This window comes from Rattus norvegicus, chromosome 13, assembly GCF_021556685.1.
Source record: "Rattus norvegicus strain SHRSP/BbbUtx chromosome 13, alternate assembly SHRSP_T2T, whole genome shotgun sequence".
NCBI lineage: Eukaryota > Metazoa > Chordata > Mammalia > Rodentia > Muridae > Rattus > Rattus norvegicus.
In genome coordinates this window covers 49,249,813-49,271,345 of record NC_141546.1, presented here as the reverse complement: position 1 = coordinate 49,271,345, position 21,533 = coordinate 49,249,813, and the positions used below count along the sequence as shown (strand labels likewise).

The following is a 21,533-nucleotide window of genomic DNA, read 5'->3' as shown; positions in this document are numbered from 1 at the left end:
GAGTTGGAGTTTTATAGACTGACTCACTTATTTTTATTTATGTTTGAGAAATGGGGTGTGTGTGTGTGTGTGTGTGTGTGTGTGTGTGTGTGTGTGCGCCGTGATACACACGTATGTGGAGGACACAGGATAACTTGTGGAAGTTGCTTCTCTTATACCACCAAATGGGTTCCAGAGGTTAAGCTTGGGTCACCAGGCTTAGTGGGTACGGACACTTACCACTTGACAGGCTTAGCGACAAGTGTCCGTACCCACTAAGCCATCTCCCCAGCCCTAGGGTTGTGTGTTTTGTGATACTCATTGTGCTGTCCTTTCTGGCCTGGAATTCACTATGTGGACCTGTGGTGATCCTTCTGCCTTCCCTGTCCCAGATCCCCACTACTATTATAATGGGTTGGGACTGGCAGGGTCTGGTGAGTGACTGTAACTGATTTCCTGGTCCTACATAGAGGCGGAAGCAGTTAGCATCTTGGTTTGAGAATGGAAGTGTGAGAGAGAGTGCTAAGATAGGTTTAAGTTGCCTTCTCTAAACACGGGGAACTTTGAGCTGGCCTCCCCCAGGCGTCACCTGTGACTCTGCCTTCCTTACACAAAGGTGGAGGAAAATCTGAGGTTCCCCCTGACAAAGCCAGGTGGGAGGTGGGAGGTGGGACGAGGCCTCGGCCTCACCAGCAGAGGCAGCTGTGAGCTAAAAGATTCTAGGGCCCAGAAGCGCAAGGGAGGGGAGCTGACATTTACAGCTGATGTGGCCGCTGAGCTCTCTCAGGACTGTCCAGTGGCCCCTTCTTTCCCTCCCCTTCACGTCTATCCTGTCAGTCCTGAGACCTGTCGATATTTCGTTTGCTTTTTGAGATGGGGTTCTCCGCGTAGCCCTGGCTATCTTGAAACTTGCTCTCTAGACCAGGCTGACCTCGAACTCAGAGATCTGCCTGCCGAGTGCCGGGACTTCCACCATCAGACTTCCACTCATAATTCATAGCATGGGCATCAGGAGTTGTGTGTCCTGTTTCACCAACCCCCTTGGCTCTGCTGGAATCCTGTAGCGTCAGCTTGTGCTTTTCCAGGACTGAGGATGGAGCTATGTTCCCGAGGATGTCTGAGAAGAGAGCATCAGGCTTCTCTGCCTCACTCTGCACTCAGGCAGGCTGCCAGGAGCCCCCTTGCCTCCTCCTGCTTCACAGCTGCTCACATCACAGTCTTGGAACCTTCCAAAGCACTGACCTCACCCAATTCTTTCTCGCTTTTCTTCTCCATTTGACTGTTGACTGAATTAATACTCAGAGGGATGCTGGCTGTAAGACTTCAGTAGCTTTGTTTCTCCTGGGAAGAGGCCCCATGAAGGCTAGGGAGCTGATGGGCTCCTCACTTTGCTCTGCAGACCCAACCAGGTGTTCTTGGGGTAAGGAGCATGTGAGTAGCCCAGAGGCTAAGATCTGGTTTTCCCACATTCCAGCATAAGTGACTGGGTGGAGAGTATGTCTGCCTCGGGCTGCTTGGGGGAGGTCCCCTGAAGGGCCAGAGAAAAATCCTACCCAGAGCCCTTGGCTCTCTGGCAGCCCTGACCTAGAGGAAAGGAGACAGTGGTTTTGAAGCTGAAGAGTGGGGTGGGTAGATTGTGTCCTTAGACAATGGGGACTTGGACAGTGGGGTACCTAGAAGTGAAAGGAATCACGTTGTGTGCCTGTAAATGGGGTGAGGAGAGGAGAAGACACAGATCTTATATCTTAGATGCGTGAGATGCTAATGGTTCAGTGTAGAGAACTTGCTCAATTCAAACAGCGCCCTAGGTTGTCTCCTCAGGCAACACAGAACAAAACAGCTGGAGCTTCAAGACATCTAATCGGTTATAGAGTCCCACACCCTCATTCTTTGCAAATTTATGTTTTTGCTTTTGAGACTATCTACTGTAGCCTAAGATAGCCCCAAAGTCCATATGTAGCCGAGGCTGACCCTGAGCACTGGAATTCCAGACACATGCCACCATGCATATCTTTATGAGGTGCCGGACATTAAACCCAGGGCTTTGTGCCTGCTAGGCAGTAATCGCTCTACCAGCTGTATTCCCACATTCCAGGGTAAGTGACTGAAGTCCTCACCTGCTACATCCTCATCCCTATCACTTTCAAAATTCAGAGAGTGGGATGGTTGTAGCCCGAGGCTCTGCATGAGGGAAAGGACAATAGCAACAGCTTGTCACTTTCCAAATTTGGTTGCCTGAGCAAAACACTTACAAAAACAACTATACATCATTTCTTTCTCTCTTTTTTTTTAGAAAGTGTCTCCCTACTATGTAGCCCTTGATAGCCTAGCACTCACTATGTAGTCCAGGCTTGGTCTTGAACTCATAGAGATCCACTTGCCTTGAGAGTTTAGGGATTAAAGGCTTGCACCACCACACGTGTCCAACAGTGCTTTCGAATATTTTAAAAATCATGTTCGCGGCCAGGCATAGTGGTGCATATCTTTAGTCTCAGCACTGGGGAGGCAGATGTAGGTGGATTTCTGTGGGTTGGCAGTCAGTCACATAGTGAGTTCCAGGACAGCTAGAACTGTGTAGAGACCCTGCCTCAAAAAAGATGCATGTGTGTGCGTGTGTGCGTGCGTGCGTGCATGCGTGTGTGTGTGTGTGTATGTGTATGTGTATATATATGTGTACATATCTTGTTTGTTTAGTGTGTATGTATGTGTTTAGAGGAGTCAGTTTTTTCCCTTTATCACGATTGGAACACAAGTCTTTAGCCTTAGCACAGGCACCCTTATCCGTTGAGCTATCTCAGCAGCCCCACACTGCTTGTTTGATGTTTTTGGGTGGAGATTGTTAGGTTAAAACGTTCCTGGTGCTGGTCTGGGTGGTTAACACATTTAACCCATCACTAGGGCCTACGAGCTTCAGGCCAGCCTGGTATATGTAGCTAGACAAAAGGAGTTCTGGGAATAGAACCCGTTTGTAGAGTGCTTGCCTAGGAAGCTCTGGGTTCCGTTTCCAGCACCTCTGGGTGGTGGTGGTGGTGGTGGTGGAGGTGATGGTGGTGGTGGTGGTGGTGGTGGTGGTGGTGGTGGTGGTGGTGGTGGTGGTGGTGGTGGTGAGGACATTGTCTTGTATTTTTAGTTTTTTGAGGCAGGGTCTCTCTGTGTAGCCCTGGCTGTCCTAGAGCTCACTCTGTAGACCAGGCTGGCCTCCAACTCAGAAATCCTTCTGCTTCTGCCTCTGAAGTGCTGGGATTCAAGATGTCCGCTGCCCCTACCCCGGGTTTGTTTTTGTTTTTAAGTGCTTGGTAAACAGTAAATTAACATACACACATCCCGTTTGTCTTTGTAGTGACGCAAATGTTGGGTTCTGACCACTAGAGGGCAGCAGGCAGATACTAATAGACTGGGCGGAGAAAAGGGTAATCACCAGCGCGGATCAGACTTGAGGATAAACCAAACAGCACCTCCAGCTGACCCTGGGCCAAGGGGAGCGCCTCAGACACCAGGGAAGACTTTTGAAGTTGTGCACGATCTCTGCCACTGCAGCACCATCCCCTTTGAGTGGGCTCCAGACAGGCAAAGTGTCACTAAACAGACTCTGTGGCTGGCTAGACCAGCACACCCAAACCACCACTGGACAATGAATGTGGTTGAGTGTGTTGCCTAGACACCTTCAGACTTCCAGTGTCTGGGTGTTGTGGAGAAAACCCCTTAGCCTCTGTAACTTTTACTAAGTCCTTTCAGTCTCCAGACCTCTAGACAGATGCACCAGCCTTCACCGAACCACCGGTTCAGATGCCTTACCTTGCTTTTTCTTCCCTAGTTCAACCCTGGCCGGGCCCCCAGGAAGAATTTCCCGGGCCAGAGGGCAGCCTAAGGCACAGATGCCCACCCCAGCAATGTTCCCGCCACCTGCCCAGTCCAGTACCCAGGGCCCAACCCCAGAGGGTGCGGAATGACAGACTCTGACAATCATTAAACCAGCCAGGCCTGATTTCCCAGCACCGCCTGCCTGCTAGGATCTGGGCCAAGTGGCATGGAATATGCAAATCACCTGGGACCCGGAGCCCAGTCTTAAGGCCAGGAAATCCCCTGCATCCAATGAGCCACCAGCTCAGGTTACAACTGGGGACGCACACTGAAGACCTGGCGGGGAGGAGCCTCCCGCCTTGCTCTATTTAGAGAGGGTGGGGGCAGCGCTCTGGCCACACTCATCACTGCTACCTGGCGGAGCCTTCCACCGCTTAGATTTCTTCCCTTCCTGTGGCCTCAGAAGCCTGCTTACCTGCCTGCCACACCGGACCCTGACACTCGGTAGGGTCACATTCCCTGACTCTGGTCCTGGGAACCGTCCAGTGGATTTACAGTTCTGAACTCAATCGCTCTAGCTGGGAGCTTCCTAGCTGGAGTGTTGGGGCTATGGGTGTATTCTGGGACTGGTCAGAGACCAGATCGGTCGCTGTCTTGGAGGACAGGGTGGCTTCTTTGGTTCAAGAGCCCAGGCGACTTGTTTCATGGTTCCACCCGCTTTGAGATTTATTTTTATTTTTTGGAGCGGAATTTTCCAGTTTGGTGCTAGCTGGTCTGGCCCTTCTAGGCTCAAGAGAGCATCCAGACTCAACTTCCCCAAGTAACTAGTTCTTGGGGGGTGGGAGGCTGTTAAAGGGAGAATGGCTACGGCAACACTGAACTTTCTGCCTCTTGACGGTTGCCGCTCGGGCTTTGCCAGAGAGTAATGGAAGTGTACCCTGACCTGCATCCTCACCACCTTGTCTCCTCTTCCCAGGGGGCCTCATGGCTGCCACCTGTGAGATCAGCAACGTTTTTAGCAACTACTTCAACGCCATGTACAGTTCAGAAGACCCCACCCTGGCTCCTGCTCCTCTGACTACTTTTGGCACTGAAGACTTTGTGTTGACCCTGAACAACCAACACATGTCCCCAGAAGGTCCAGGTGAGTGCTGTGCAGAATCTTTATAGACAGGACACCGATCAGAGAGGCACCGATCAGATAAGTGGGCAGGGAGGAAAGTCTCTGAGGGTGTCCTAGGGCTGGGGGCTGGGAGGATTTATTCATTCATATATTTGAGTAGTACTGGGGAAAGAACTCAAGCAAGACCTTATTCACGCTAGACTAGCCCCTGAGAACACTGTGCTAGGAATATGGGGACTGTGGTGACAGATAAAGGGAGGACGCACTGAGACCGGCCATGTTGTGATTGTGAATATTTATCTGCCCCACCCCGAACCCCCCAGTAGGTTGTGTAGGACCTCAGACAAGATCCCAAAGGGACAGAACTGAGCCTCCGGCTGTACTCCACCTTGCAGAGAAGGCAAGCTGGACCGGAGAGCGGCCCCAGTTCTGGTCGAAGACCCAGGTACTGGATTGGATCAGCTACCAAGTGGAGAAGAACAAGTATGATGCCAGTTCCATTGACTTCTCGCGCTGCGACATGGACGGCGCCACCCTCTGCAACTGTGCGCTGGAGGAGCTGCGACTAGTCTTTGGGCCTCTGGGAGACCAACTCCATGCCCAGCTTCGGGACCTCAGTAAGTCTAGGCCAGGGGAGCCACGGGGCCTAGAGAGTGAACAGGGAGGATGGGACTTGGGCAGAGGGTACAGCTATGGAGCCCCTGCCCGAAAGATGGTCGGTGACCCCCTCCCTGCCTCTGCCAGCCTCCAGCTCTTCTGATGAACTTAGTTGGATCATCGAGCTGCTAGAGAAGGACGGCATGACCTTCCAAGAGGGCCTAGGAGACTCGGGTCCCTTTGGTGAGAACCCGTTTTCTCCCTTTCTCTCGCTAGCTTGTCTTGTCCCATCTGCAGCTCTTCCAAAGTGCTAGAAATATTTTCTCCCGACTTGAAAATAATCCCATAGTCATTTCTCTGGCCTCTGTGGGGGGTCGTGCCCATCCTTGCTGGTCTCCTGGGCCTCTCTAAGCTCTTAATTTCTTTTCTCAGACCAGGGAAGCCCTTTTGCCCAGGAGCTACTGGATGATGGCCGTCAGGCCAGCCCCTACTACGGCAGTTCCTACGGCCCTGGAGCGCCCTCTCCAGGTAGCTCTGATTTCTCCACTTCAGGTAAAAATCCTGCCCCCGCCTCAGCCTCCCTTCTCCAAATGCCCCAGAGTGCATCTAGTTCTTAGAATGAGTGAAATCTGTAGGCAGTAACTGGGTAGGCTGGCCCATGCATTCAAGGTGTGTTCTTCATCCCTAGGGACCGATACTCCCCAGAGTTCCCACTCCTCTGACTCCGGTGGAAGTGATGTGGACCTGGACCTCACCGATAGCAAGGTCTTCCCTAGAGGTGAGTTGAGGGCTGTTCATGGTGGTCCTGTCCCACGGTGTCCAGCCGCTCTCTTCTACCCTCCTCTCTGCTCTACGGCTATGGTTTCTATAGCGAGGCTACCCGTTCACGCCCTGCCCTGACCTTCTCTTGACCTTCCAACCCTTTCCCGTAGATGGCTTTCCTGACTATAAGAAGGGGGAACCCAAGCATGGAAAGAGGAAACGGGGGCGTCCCCGAAAGCTGAGCAAAGAATACTGGGACTGTCTGGAGGGCAAGAAGAGCAAGCATGGTAGGTTCCGGGGGCTGACGGCCTGTGGGCGGAGGGACACTATTCCTTCAGCCTCCTCCGACCTCCCATGGCTCACGGAACTTCCTTGATTTCATTGTTACCTTCGTGAGCAGTTGACAGGCTCCATGGCATTAGTTACCACCTCTCTGCAGAGGCCTGCTTGGACTTAGAGAAGAAGGGAAACTGAGGGTCCTCGGAGGCCATGGAGAGAGTCCAGGCTTCCCACACTCCTCTTTGTCAGTGTACTTGGTCTATTATCTTGCTTGATGGAACTTTCCGGTGTGTGTGTGGGGGGGGGGGGTCAGCTAGTGGATGCTCAGAGCCAGGTAGGCCTCGGTGGTTGGGACTCCAGGCACAGACTGCTTGCTCAAAGAGCCTCAGGCTCGGGGTTGGGGATTTAGCTCAGTGGTAGGGGAAAAAAAAAAAAAAGAGCCTCAGGCTCTGTGTACTCTAGCTGCTCTGAACTACCTGGAGGTCACCCCAAAGGTCTTACCTGGTCTCTTTCATACATACAGACCTGCACGTATGCACTCCTGGCCTGCTTTCATTCTTGTCCTGAGGGGACTGTTAATTCCAGGAAGCTGTCTCTTGACCCCTCAGGCTATAGCCAGCTCTCTGACCCCCATGTGTGCCAAGCAAGTTCTCACCACCATTGGTCCCCACGGACCCATGAGCCTCTCACCAAGAAGCGTGTCTGATGTTTGATCTTAATCTGGTGAGAGAATCATGTGCTCGGTGCAGTCTTCCTAGCCACTGCATTTCGGGGCAAGAAAGGAAGTAACCTAGCAACCACTAAGAGGACATTGTATATACTCCCATATGCCTCTGCTCTTAGCATTGTCGGGATTGGTGAGGCCAGATGGCCTAGAAGAGAGGCACTGCCCCCCAGACTGATAACTGAGGATCTCTTCCCTTGCAGCCCCCAGAGGTACTCACCTGTGGGAGTTCATCCGGGACATTCTTATCCACCCTGAGCTCAACGAAGGCCTCATGAAATGGGAGAACCGGCACGAGGGCGTTTTCAAGTTTCTTCGTTCAGAGGCTGTGGCCCAACTATGGGGCCAAAAGAAGAAGAATAGCAACATGACCTATGAGAAGCTGAGCCGGGCCATGAGGTGAGCTGTCAGGAACCTCTGTTTGGACTCTGCTGGCTTCTGCTGGGTTTCACGTGACAGGTGTGAGGCCCTAATGGAGAGGACCAGGACAGTGTTGTGTATGTAGTTGCTTAAGTGAAGCATGAAGAGGGCACTAGGCAGACATTGGTAGCACACTTAGCTTTAGCTAACATCTCTGTGTTTCCTGCAGACTGGTTCTAAGACACTTGATGAGAGAAAGAATAGAGATTTACAGCTCAGCTCCCCTGACCCTGGGCCACAGTTTCTTCCCATGTGCCACAAAGGTGAACTAGCTCAGCATCTCTAACGTCCCCTCCTATGTTTATGGGCCTTTATGAAAAAGCCCCAAGACATAGCCAGAAGGCACAGAGAAGTTAATGCAGAAGCAGGTGCTCTGGTCATAATTACAGATCAACGTGGCAACGACAGGTGAGAAGGAAAACTCAGGCAGCGAGGGCAGGTTCAGCACAGCGGGGCTGGGGACCAGTGGGAATCTCAGTCCGTAGCGTGTCTCTTGCCTGCACCTCTGACCACCTTCTTCACACCCAGGTACTACTACAAACGGGAGATCCTGGAACGGGTGGATGGCCGTCGGCTCGTCTACAAGTTTGGCAAGAACTCCAGTGGCTGGAAGGAAGAAGAGGTTGGAGAGAGTCAGAATTAAGGGTCAGGGCTGGCCCCGGACCTGATTCAGGCATGAACTCCAGAACTGAAGCCTTCCTGGAAGGACAGGCAGGCCTGAAGGCCCCTCGATGTGGATGTGTTTCCCTGTGTGCTGCAGAGAGGAGGAACCGGTTGGGTGTGGCCTCTGCAGTATCCTGAGCCTTTGGCCTCTCCTCGCCCTCTTGGGATTACGAGCCCCCGGGTTTGACTTCACAAACTCTCCAGCTGTGAATCCAGTTCCTTCCAGTCCCAACGTTGACTGCAGAAGAGATTCACCTGCAGATGCCTGGGCTCAGCCAAGGAGGCTGGAGAGACTGTGGGAGGAGACTACAGGGACAGAGGGGACAGGATTGTGTTCTCTAGAGCTTCTTGGACTGGCTTCCACCTCTCTGCTCAGTACTCAGGCTCCACAGACACAGGGGTCAGAGCAACCCTAATTTATGTGCTATAAATATTCCAGGTGTATATAGAGAGCTATTTTTTTCTAAAGCGTTTCCCCCTCCCTGTTCTTCTCTACTGAGTGCTGGTGGCCAGACCAATTGTTCTAGGGCCCCTAACTGGACCAGGGAGAAGTAGGGTGATACCAGAGTCCCCAAGATGGGGCTCTTGGACCCCCTTTCCTGTGATTGGAGGTTGAAACCTCCAATAAAGCGCCTTCTGGGCTTTTTCTAACCTTGGTCTGAGCTATCTGTGTACTGAGATTTGGGGCTCTGGATTGGATGAGGTATGTTGACAGGAGGGCGAGTAGGTAAACGTGCAGAAAGATGTGTGTGTGTGTACTTGGGTGTGGACTGCTGCAGCTGGGGGTCAGCTGGAGGTCGAGAGAAGAAAATGGGTGAGGCAGCTGACAACTGAAGAAGGACCCATGACTTCATACAAGCAAGGACATGGGCTTAGAAAACAGGACCAGGGCTATCCTGTTGCCACCAACCATGTGCTCAGTGACCTGGGCCAAATCCATCTTCTTCAGGGCTGCTTCCTCTTGTACAACAAGAGTTTGGATCTGATGTCCTCCAAGAAGTCTAGAGTTGCAAGCCCTGCCTTGTTAATAGATGCTTTTGCACTCTGGCCAATTTGGCTGCACGCTATGGATCTGTAACCTGAATCCCAGCGTCGTGACTGACTTGAAAAGCATAGATAGGATCTTGTAGCATGGGGAAAAGTAAAACAAAAACGGAGATGGGTGTTTGATGAGAGGGGATGGGAGCTGGTGGTGATTGAGAGCCAAGTCCATAGCCAGGCTGGGCTACACTTTGCCTCATGCTATCCTCTCCCAAGAAGAGAGATTATCCCAGTGTAGATGCAGAGTGAGCCCATAGGTGTTCACAGTGCTGCCCCTTATTACCCTGTGCTTGGGAGCTTCTAACCTGGTTTTTGGTTGTTCTTATTTGGATACAGGGGAACAGGATTCCACAGTATAGACCAGCTGGCTTAGAGATCCCATGATCTATCTGTGTCTGCACCCCCACACCCCTAGTACCGGGATGAAAGGCAGGCTCTGCACCACCCGGATCTCTCTGTCCTATCTCTATCTCTCCCCTCCCCTATGTAGTTTTTTTCTTTAACATTTCAAGAAAGAAAATGTTGTATGATACGTTCAAACATGAGGTCCTAAGCCACTTGGCAGTGGCAGCACGCTCTTTAATTCCAGCACTCAGAAGGCAGAGTTCTAGTCTAGCCTGGTTTACAGATTGAGTTCCAGGAGAGCCCTAATTTCTCCAGTTTCTGCTGTGTTGTTTGTCCTTGGTGCTGGGATCTGAACTGTCCTCAGAGGCCTAGCTCTGAGTTGGTCTGCTCGCGAGTGCTGTAGGACGGGCATGACTGTTCACTTGTCTGTAACTCCAGCACTTCGGAAGGAGAAGCAGGATTGCTATGAGTTTAGTTGGTTGGTTTGGCTTTTCCGGACAGGGTTTCTCTGTAGCCCAGGCTGTTCCAAGATCCTATGTAGACTAGGCTGGCCTCAAATTCACAGAATTCCACCTGCCTCTGCCTCCTGAGTGCTGGGACTAAAGGGGTATGCCACTGCCATCCTACCCACGGTGTGTGGCCACCTAGCCCTGGAAATGTAGGCTCCACTTGGCCAATGACCTCATTTGTATGTGTTGTACACTGACAGTTTCTCTACTTAACTATCTCTGGTATCTGTCCTTTCTTAAAGAGAAGACCTCTTCAGGTGGATGATGTCCATGGGTTTGAGGCCAGCCTGGTCTAAAAAGCGAGTTCCCAGATCCCATACAGTCCGATCTGTTAAGGGATATAAAGAGAGGGAGAGAGAGGGAGAACCTCTTGCTGCTGGAGGTCCCAAAAGCAGGAGGTTTGAGGGGAAAGGTCATCCTCGGTGTGCTCAGTTTTCTCAGCTCCAAGGAGACCTCCAAGGTGAGTCTCACCTGTGAGGTGTGTGTAGAGCTAGAGGGCTGAAAAGCCTGTCAAAGCTCTAACACGGCTGAAGCAGCTGCACTTGAGGCCTGAGGAGACCTTTGTCCTGCCCTCCTCAGTTTATGAGGTGCGTCTCTAACCCGACTATCACAATGGATCTATCCCATACCCTCCAAGAAGACCAGGTGTCTCATTGCACTGATGGGAGCTGCAGCTGGCCTAAGGTCACTCACTGGTCAGGTGAGAGCGGGGACCAGAAACCCAACATTCCGGCCTGGGCCTGGAGCAGAGTCCTCAGGGACAACCTTTTATGATACAGTATCACTCTATAACCAAACTATCCCAAACTCTGTTCATGTTGTAGTCCAAGAGTGTCCTGAACTAGCATTGATCTGCCTGCCTCAGCCTCCCAGAGTTCCCAAAAAAGCCTCTTTAGCATTTTTTGGTTGTTTGTTTTGCTTTCATCCTTTTGAGAAAGGATCTCACTCTATAGACCACACAGACTAAACAGCCCACAGTTCAATATGAAGCCTCAGCTGGCCTCAAACCTTCTTGCTATGGGCCTCTATCATGCCCAGCCTCTGGGCACCTCTTATCCACAACATTCACTTCAATAGTTCTCTCTCCTGTCTACCCAGACCCCTAGGCTGGCATTTCTCAGTTCTCTGGAAGGCAGAAAACGTATCCCAAGTCTCACCAACCCAGAGGCCACCCAGTCCTCTGCCACCTGCCCTGGGTCCCCTAGGGTGTGCCTTGGGTGGGGCTCTTTATATCCTGCCCTGAGCCGGTCACCTCTTATCAACTTCTGTGGGATCATGTGTGTTGCTAGGTGGGTCAGAGAGAGGTCAACCCTCCAGGGCTTGGGTGTGCCCAATGGGCCCAGGCCTGGGGGAGGGGAGGGGCCAGGCTAGCTGCCCTGCCTCTTCTGAATGTTTCCCAGAATCCCACAGCCTCACCCACCATATCTGGGGCATTCTAGATTTGCAGAATGGGAGGTGAAGAAGGGGAGGGGTTTGTCTTGTTTTGTTTGCCATTAATTTAATGAGAGGATGGCTATTTCACTGACTATTGCTGAGGGGAAAGACTCTCTCTCTCTCTCTCTCTCTCTCTCTCTCTCTCTCTCTCTCTGACAGGGTTTCGAGAAACCCTGTTTCTCTCCTGGAACTCTCTAGCCTTCAAGTCAGAGATCTGCCTGCCCCTGCCTCCAGAGGCCTGGGATTAAAGGCCTGCCCCACGATAACCCGGCTGGAAAATGATTTCTTTGTTGACTGTTATGCTTTGGTTTTAGCCAACACCTTGCAAATCTCAATGCTCCTAAAGCTGGAAGTTTTTTTTTTTTGTTTTGTTCTTTTTTTTTGGAGCTGGGGACCGAACCCAGGGCCTTGCGCTTCCTAGGCAAGCGCTCTACCACTGAGCTAAATCCCCAGCAAGCTGGAGGTTTTGTAAGGGACTTTTACTAGTTTGTCCCTTCTCTCTGGTCATATACCTCTGACCTTACCCATTTGCAGTGTATCTAAATAAGCTTACATCAGCACCTCGTGTAGAGAGGGTGCTTCCTAAGTAACCATTACACTGCCCTGCAGTTGTCCCTAACCCTCGAGTACAGGAGCACAAACACACTCCACTCATGTCACAAAGTCAACACATCCTTACATGCCATAATCACACATACACATACATATATCACATACTCCACACTAACATATAGACCCATGGTCATACGAACATTCTCATCATCTACACTGTATGCATGGCAGGCACTACATACTCCACAGTCTCTAACACACCCTTGTGTGTACTGATACGTTGGGGAAAGACACACACACACACACACATACACACACGCGCACACGCACACCTTACCTTCACAACCACATCCACTCACACCCAGAATAAGGCTCTCGCAGTGAGGTCAGCCTCCCAGACAGGCTAGTTCAGCCTTGTTTACACAGCTCCTCCCTTCCCTGGGCTGAGGGCCCCCCTCCAGCACTTCCTGCTCTCCCTGCTCTCCCTCCAAGTAGATTATCCTTTCCCTCCTCAGAAATGATATTGTTTTGCTTTGTTTTGTTTTTTCCCAGACAGGGTTCCTCTGTTGTAGCTCTGGCTATCCTGGATTTGTTCTGTAGACCAGGCTGGCCTCGAATTCACAGAGATCCTCCTGCCTCTGCCTCCCAAGTGCAGGGATTAAAGCCCACCACTGTCTGCCTAAACGTGGAATTTTTGAATTTACAGAATTTGCAAAGCCCAAAGCAAGTGAAAACCTGAGTCCTCCTTTAAAAGCTACTTACAGTTGGGGAAAGTGTCCCGATCCTGTAATCCCAACTCTTGTGAGGGTGGGCAGTGCCAGGCTCAAAACAAACACGTTATTTAACATCTCAAAAAGGCACCAGCAAGAGCATCACCTCAAGTGTGCTTCTGTCCCACACAGGTCCCGCTGGCCTGTTAGGTGCTCGCACCATCTGCCACGCCTTCTGTGACTGGTAAGTTTTCAACAATCACCCAACAGTAAGGTAACTTTCTTTGAATGGGGACTCATGGGACAGGGGATGTCACAAAATAACAGAAACAAAATGAATTCACACCTTCTCTTTAAGAGTTCAGAAGAGCCTGCTTGGGGGCAGCCCTGCGCACGTTTAATCCCAGAACTTGGGAGACTTGTGTGATTTCGAGACCAGCCTAGTCTGCAGATTGAGTTCAAGGATAACCAGGGCAATACAGAGAAACCCCGTTTTGAAAAATGAAAATATATTAAAAAATGAAAAACAAAACAAAAGTTCAGAAGATCCAGCAAGCTGAATGTCTGTGGCCATTAAACCACAATCTGCCCAAGTGGAATCATGTTGGACCAGGCGGAGGCTGAGGGTTAAAAGATAAGAAGATCACTTAAGTGGGCTTTAGTCCTAGGTGAAGCACGGAGCACAGAGGCTCTGATCTCTCTCTCTCTCTCTCTCTCTCTCTCTCTCTCTCTCTCACACACACACACACACACACACACACACACATACATACATTCATACTCATGTCCACACTCACACATACATACTACATGAACACACACACACACACACACACACACACACACACACACACACACTGATCCCACATTATCAGCCCTCCCTACCTGACAAAATGATGCGTTTGTTAAGGATGTCATTAGATACATGGACAATGGTGCTGAGGCCCAGAGGTGGTTAAGTTCATGAGTGTGGGAAGGCGGGAAGCTCTTCCTATTTTGAGTACCTGAGATGGGAACCAAGAGACCCCTTTACACTTCCTGGGAAATATTACATTGTTCTCACCCGCGAGATCATTTTTGTGTTTTGTTTTTAGACAACCTCTCTCTTCACAGTCCTGGCTGTCCTGGAACTCAGCGTATAGACCAGGCTGGACTTGAACTCACAGAGATCCGCTGCTTCTGTCTCTGGGGCTCTGGGACTAACGGTGTGTACTCATGCCCACTCAAGTTCATTTTTGAATCATGGTAGTGCATAGATTATTGGGGGCTCTCATCACACTAAAGGAACTGTATAGTGTCCAAAGATGCCACTACTGTCTTGCAGTCTTGTCTCTCCTTGCTGAGGGAGGAGATGTAGAATCTCATCTGACTATATAATAGCTCTTCATATATCCTCCTCACTTGTCTTTCTGCTTTAATCTCTTTAGAGAAATAGCCCAGTGAGAGTAGCCTTGGGTGGAGGAGCCCACGGAGTCTCAAGTCACTTGCAACAGTATAAGGATGCTTCTCTCAGCCCACCAGAGAGCTAGGAGTTAGGGTATGAACCATGTCTCCAGACCTTCCCACAGCCCCACAGCTGACAGCTTTGACAGGTGCTAAGCAACCCCCACAGCTCAGTGGTGCTCGGTTGTCTCCACCGTTGGAGAAAAGATAGGCAGTTTAGGAAGTGGTCTCCTGATAAACTCTATCATGGGTTAGGTTCAAACTAGACAGCTACCCAAGGACCCTAGGGACCATGGGAAGGAGAAGGAGGGAGCTCTCGTGACATCCTCAGGGCCGCTTCTCCTGGGGAATGCCACCTGCTTCTCACCCTACAGCCCTGCTGCTGGTACTGCTGCTACGTGCAGAACTAGGCTGAGGCTGCAGCAGCAATTAGGCCAGCTCAGCTGCCCGTTACTGGAACCCGCACTTGAACTATGGAACCGATCCAGGAAGACACGCCCAGTGTCCCGCGCGTGACTCAGTCTCACCTGCCCATCTCCACACCTGTCGGCCTCTGTGACCCACGCTACAGGGCTGACGGGAAAGTCTCAACATGCAAGGCATGCTGGGATTTAGAGTCCTTGTATCTCAAGCCGGGTTCTCTCCAAGACCGGGCCAACGTGGGGACTGGGGCAGTGGAAAACTGCCGTTACTGTGGAGACAGCAGACCCGCATCAATTTTCTCTCCTTTAATAGCTGAAGAAACATAGCAGTAGCTAAGGACTCTAGAAAACCATTCTCCTCCTCTCCTCTCACTCTACTCCTCAAACCCTCACAATCTCATGCAGCTGAGGCTAGCCTTGAACTCACTCTGAATGACCTGAACCTCCTGATCTTCCTGCCTCCACCTCCCAAATTCTAGGATCACTGGGTGTGAGTCACCACACCCAGTCATATTACTTTTATATCAAATTGGCAAAGGATAATAATAAAAAAAGGAAGAATGTTGAAGTGGGTGTGGTGGCTCACATCTGTAATTATAGCACTCCAGAGAGGGCCATAAGTTCAAGGCCGGCCTGATCTACGCCGCAAGCCAGCTAGAGCTGCCTAGTGAGATCCTGTCTCCAAAAATAGAAATAAACAAAAAACATGACAAAGATGCTACTGCTGGGTATGGCGGCATCCATCTACAGTCCCAACACTCTGCAGGAGAAAGCTTATCTTTGGATCCATAGCAAGTTTCAGGCCAGCCTGGGTTTGGAGGCTTCAGCAAAATAAAAAACAAACACAAACAAACAAAAACAACAACAAATTAAATATGGGGGCGCACAGCTGTGATCCCACACTTAGGAGAAGAGGCAAGAGAATCACTTCAAGTCAGAGGCTTGCTGACAGGTCTACAGAGAGTTCCAGACCAGCCAGGGTTACACAGCTAGACCCCGAGTAGGAGGAAGGGTAAGGAAGAAGAGGAGAGAAAAGGGAAGAGGAGGGGAAGAGGAGAGAGAGGAGGAGGGAGAGGGAACATGGGTCTGTAGGTTTTTATAGACCTCCCAGGGCTGGTATTTGTATCTCGTAGCATTTTGTTTTTTTATTTTGTGCACATGTGCTGTGTTCTTGTCTTGCTCACGCACGCACACGTGTTCGTGTGTGTGTGTGTGTGTGTGTGTGTGTGTGTGTGTGTGTGTAGGTGAATGCACACATGTATGTGCCTATGCTATGTGTAGAAGTTGACTTTGGGTGTCTTCCTCTATGGACCTCTACCTATTTATTCATTTATTTGCTTATTTATTTATTTATTTATTTATTTATTTATTTATTTACTTAGAGGCAGGGTCTCTTTATTTAATCTTGACTCTCTTAAGAGTCATTATGTAGTTTAGGCCAGCCTCAAATTCACAGGGATCCTCCTTGGGGTTGGCCTCCCAAGTGATGAGATTAAAAGCCTGTACCACTGCACTGCACAACCCACCTTATTTTTTTTTTAAAGATTTATTTATTTCATGTATATGAGTATACTGTCACTGTCTTCAGACACACCAGAAGAGGGCATTACAGATGGTTGTGAGCCACCATGTGGTTGCTGGGAATTGAACTCAGGACCTCTAGAAGAGCAATCAGTGCTCTTAACCGCTGAACCATCTCTCCAGCCCCATCCACCTTATTTTTGGAAACAATGTTTCTCACTGAGTTTGGACCTTGATGATTTGCCAAGAGTAGCCAAAGTCGAAAGAAATTTGTCCAGTCATGGGAAGACTTCTGGAAGTCTAACTCAGCTACCTAGAGCAGTTTTCTGCTTCTCACACTGGAGACCTAGAAGCCAGGCCTTCTCGACCAACAAGGGCACTACTGATGCTCCGGACTAGAGAAGTCCTTATCCGTAGGAGAAGGGGCATGCGGTGTACATGCGGTGTACATGCGGTGTACCGGGCATAGAGTAAGAACAGCAGCATTCCAGGCCTCTACTGTCAGAGGCCTCTATGTAGCAACCCCAGCCCCAAATAAGTCAAAGGAAGTGTCTCCAGCCACTTCCTACTCTTCTGAGGGCTAGAGTCCCTGCTCCCAGAACCACTGCTGTAAATAGGAACCCAAGAGAACTCAGGTCTCTCCTGGCTCCTCCCAGCAGCTTTTGGTTGTTCTCTCTCCCTTATGATACTTCATTTCTTTCTTCCATCCCTTGCTCTCTTCTCCCTCATCCCCTCCCTCTTCTCCAGGGAGAGGGTCCTGGAGGGACTTCAGGCCTTCCCTTAGCATCCAGTTCTTCTCAACACTGACTCATCCACAGAAGTTCCCTATAGCCTCCTGGTCTTCCTCCTGAGCCCCAAGAGAGGCCTGTGGGGAAGAAGCCATGAGTTCCACAGGCAGTCTTCTGGCATAATATGTGTAACTCAAACCATTAGCACTTTGTCAAAGACACTAGCAAAATCCCTTCTGCCTGAGGGTGTGTTTCCCCCTTGCTCTGCTTTGAGAGCCTGCTCAGCTCCCTCCCCTTGCAGGCGTCTGTCTTGCCTTGAGTTCTAGGTTGCCCTGCTGCACTGTGACCCCAGCTCCGACCTCTCTGATGGGTTCAGAAGAGCTATAATTTCATAATTTATCTTCTTTTTTTTTAATAACCAATGTTCTTTTTGGCTTTCCAAATTCTGCATAGAAATACTGCCTTGGTTCACTTTTAATTTGAGACGTTTGCTATGGTGCCCTGACTGGCTTAATACTCATATGTAATCCAGACTAGGCTCAAACTCAAACCAGTCCTCTTGCCTCTGCCTCCCAGATGCTGGTCTTGGTTGTAAGTATGCACCACCACGTACAGTTTTTATGGGGTGCTAGGCATTGAGTCCAGAGCTGCACGAGTATGTGTGTAAAACATGCAGTCTGCCCACTGAATTCAACCTAAATCTCCAGCAGATTTATTTTCCATTTTGTTCTAATGAAGTTATAAGAAATAAAAGTTAGCAGGACATCATGCCTTGCAGTCTTGTAATCCCGGGCCATGTGTGGTGGTGCAAGCTTTGATCCCAGCACTTGGAAGGGGATCTCTGTGAGTTCAAGGCCAATCTGATCTACACAGTGAGTTCCAGGACAGCCAGAGCTATGCAGTGAGACCCTGTCTTCAACAGTTTTATCATTCCAACTCATGGGTAGCAAAAGCAGAAGGAATACTGGAGTTCCTGACCAGCCTGGGCAAGATAATGAGTTCCTGGCCAACCTGGGCTACAGAGTTAGACTATCTCAATATGGTGGTGAATACTTGTCATCCAGAACTCCAGGAGCTGAGACAGGAAGATTACAAGTTAAAGTCTGAGGCTAGTCTGAACTATGTTAATAAAACCGTCTCTGTTAACCCCGGTATTTGCTAGGTAGAAGAGGGAAGCTTGGGATCCCAAGGTCATTCTTCACTACATAATGAGGTCAAGGCCAGTCTGGTCTATTTAAGACCCTATCTCTATAAAAATAAAAGATGCATACCACTTTCAATTAGTCTGGGAATAGGGATAAGAATAATCTTTCTCACTTTGGTGAGGCAACAAAAGCTCTAATCTTAGCCTTGGTGGGTGAGGCAGGGGAATTGCCTGCTACAAGTTCAGCCTCTTGTGATATAGAGTTCAACTCTGTCTCTCTAACACTTTTGAATACACACACACACACACACACACACACACACACACACACACACAGAGAGAGAGAGAGAGAGAGAGAGAGAGAGAGAGAGAGAGAGAGAGAGAGAGACTATCCTTTTTTCCATGAATGGGTCAGCTAAATCAGCCTTTTTTGAGCACTTGAGAATTTAAGCCATCCTTGCCCTTTGACACAGGTCTTTAATTTCTAGTGCTTTTGCCTTCCGATGCACTTCTATATTAGTGTAAAGATAACCATTACAGCTTTTTAAAAAAATAATGAAAATATCAGAGGGTCGGCAGGAGGGCAGGTGCCTTTAATCCTGGCACTGAGGAGATAAAGTCTGGCAGATCTCTTGAGTTTGAGGTAAGCTTACACAGTGAGTTCCAGGCCAGTCAGGATTACATGATGAGACCCTGTTTCAAAAGAAGAAGAAGAAGAAGAAGAAGAAGAAGAAGAAGGAGGAGGAGGAGGAGGAGGAGGAGGAGGAGGAGGAGGAGGAGGAGGAGGAGGAGGAGGAGGTGGAGGAGGAGGAGGAGGAGGAGGACAACAACAACAACAACAACAGGTGTAGAGATGGCTCAGTGGTTAGAGCGTTACTGCTTCTGCAGAAGACCTGCGTTGGGTTCCCAGCACTCATCTGAAACAGCTCCCAACCTCACGTAACTCCAGCTCCAGGGCACCTGATGCCTCTGGCCTCTGAGGGCACTGCACTCATGAGCACAGACTCCTAGACAAATACACATAACTAAAAATTCGAAAATAAATTTGGGGAGGGGGTTGAGACAGGGTTACTCCATATAGGTTTTTAAGTCCGGGAACTTTCTCTGTAGACTAGGCTGGGTTTGGACATCAGCAATCTGCCTGCCTCTGCCTCCTGGGATTAAATGTGTGTGCCACCATGCCTGCCTAAAACATACATTGTTAGGGGCTGGGGATTTAGCTCAGCGGTAGAGTGCTTACCTAGGAAGCGCAAGGCCCTGGGTTTGGTCCCCAGCTCCAAAAAAAAGAACCAAAAAAACCAAAAAAACAAAAAAACATACATTGTTTAAAAAGTACCAGAAACAAAGTAAAAAAAAATTTTTTTTGAAACAGGGTTTCACTGTATAACTCTAGCTGGCCTGGAACTTACTATATAGACTAGGCTGACTTCCGACTCAAAGAGATCCACATGGTAAAAAAAGGAATGAGGGGCTGGAGAGAGATGGCTCAGTGGTTAAGAACACTGGCTGTTCTTTGAGAGGACCCGGGTTCTATTCCTAGTGTCCACATGGCAGCTCACAACTGTCTGTAACTGTCTAGGGGATCCAACGCCCTACACAGACATACATAATGCAGGTCAAATACTAATGCACATAAAATAAAGATAAGTAAATCACTTTTTTAAAAAAAGGAAGAAGGAACTTAAAGAAGTTGCCCTCTGATCTCCACACCCCCACTACTACATGCACACACCAAGATAAACAAATAAATGTAGCAAAAATGCAAAAACAATGTGATATGATATTTGCAATAAAGTATGACTACATACATCTATTTATAGTATCGAACCTTATCTTTAAGAACAGCGATTCAGGTCAGACCTTGGTGGCACAGGCCTTTAATCATAATGCTCAGAAGGCAGAGGCGGGCAGATGTCTATAGGTTTCTACATACAGAGTACCAGGCCATCCAAGGACACAGAGAGAAACCCCATCTTGAAAAAACTGACGACTAAAATGGCCTGAACCCTGATTCACTGAACAATCTGTTTGCATCAGGAATATATAGGAAGCAAGGGCAAAGACTCTCCCCTCAGGAAGCCTCATGGGTAGAGAGATCCTGGGATTGCTGGTAAGACCAAGGTATCTTCTTGGTGTATTGATTCTTGCCTGTGATTCCAGCTATTCAGGAGGTAGACACAGGAGGACTGAAACTTTGAATCCAGCCTAGGCTACATGGGGAATGCCAGTCTCAGAGAGTTAACAAATAATTGTAACAAACACCAACCTAAGACATGCTATTGACACAGCAGAACAGAGGACAGATTCCCGGTACAGGTGGGCAGGTGCTGAGAAACTGGGCGGACACTCGCTGGGGCTCAGAGCTACAGGGCATCCAGGCAGAAAGAACATCAGATACAAGGAGGAGATGCATGAATGGGTGACAGATCACGAAATGTTGTGTTAGGTCCTAAGGACAGGGGTCTGTGGATCCCAGAAGAGATAGAATGAGCTGTTCTCCTGCTCCCCCCTCTCCCATTCAGATTCTCCTCCCTTTGCTTTGTTCCATCCACTTGTTAAAAAGACAAAGTGCTGGCTCGCACTTGTCATCCCTGCACTTGGGGGGCAGAAGTAGGAAGAGTGTCAACTGAAGGTCAGGGAGGCCAGTCTAGACAATTTAAGGAGATTCTAGTGATGCTGTTTTTGTTATTGGTTTGTTTTGAGGCTGAGTATGGTGCCAAATGCCTTTAATCCCAGCACTAACCCAACTGCGCTACAGCTGCCCCCCCCTCAACCTCCCCTCCTTCCTCTGCCCTTTTCCCTCCCTCTTTTTCCCCCTCCCTTCCTTGCTGTGTTTTGTTTCCAGACACTGTCTCACTAAGTGTTCCTAACTGGTCTGTAACTCGCTGTGTAGAACAGGCTGGCCTCAGATTCCCTGCTTGCTGTCTGCTGGGATTAACAGCATGAGTACCCAATACATTAGGGTTTTGTTTTGAGACAATGTAGCCCAGGTTAACCTTAAACTCCTCATCTCCAGGCTTCAACCCTCCTAGTGCTAGGATTACAGCTATGCACACCACCACAGCAGGCTGTTAGCTTTCTTCCCAGACAGGGTCTCACTAGGTAGACCAGACTGACCGAGAACTCTTCATCCTCTTCAGGGCTCTGATGACAGGCACGAGGCACCACACCAGGCTACAACTGTCCCTTGGCCCTCTTTCTCATTGATCTCCGACCCACACCCTCCAGTTCCTTTCATGTCAGTCTTGCTGTGTTTATGGTGTCAGTGCACACAACCAATCTGAGCATCCCGCATCCTACTGAAAGTGATCTTGTAATGACCAGTAATGATCTCTG

General features: G+C 49.6%; 1 protein-coding gene across 6 annotated transcripts; it reads left to right on the top strand.

Annotated features, from left to right (window-relative positions):
- Window positions 1–4,177: 4,177 nt before the first annotated feature.
- Elf3 (E74 like ETS transcription factor 3) lies at window positions 4,178–8,999 on the top strand. Of its 6 annotated transcripts, none has more exons than XM_087580788.1 (9): window positions 4,178–4,284; window positions 4,757–4,924; window positions 5,299–5,520; window positions 5,648–5,743; window positions 5,933–6,028; window positions 6,189–6,278; window positions 6,433–6,549; window positions 7,469–7,664; window positions 8,214–8,999. In XM_087580788.1, exons 2-9 carry the CDS (start codon window positions 4,765–4,767, stop codon window positions 8,326–8,328), a joined length of 1,092 nt encoding a protein of 363 aa, XP_087436914.1. In that variant the 5' UTR covers window positions 4,178–4,284; window positions 4,757–4,764; the 3' UTR covers window positions 8,329–8,999.
- The last annotated feature ends 12,534 nt before the right edge of the window (window positions 9,000–21,533 follow it).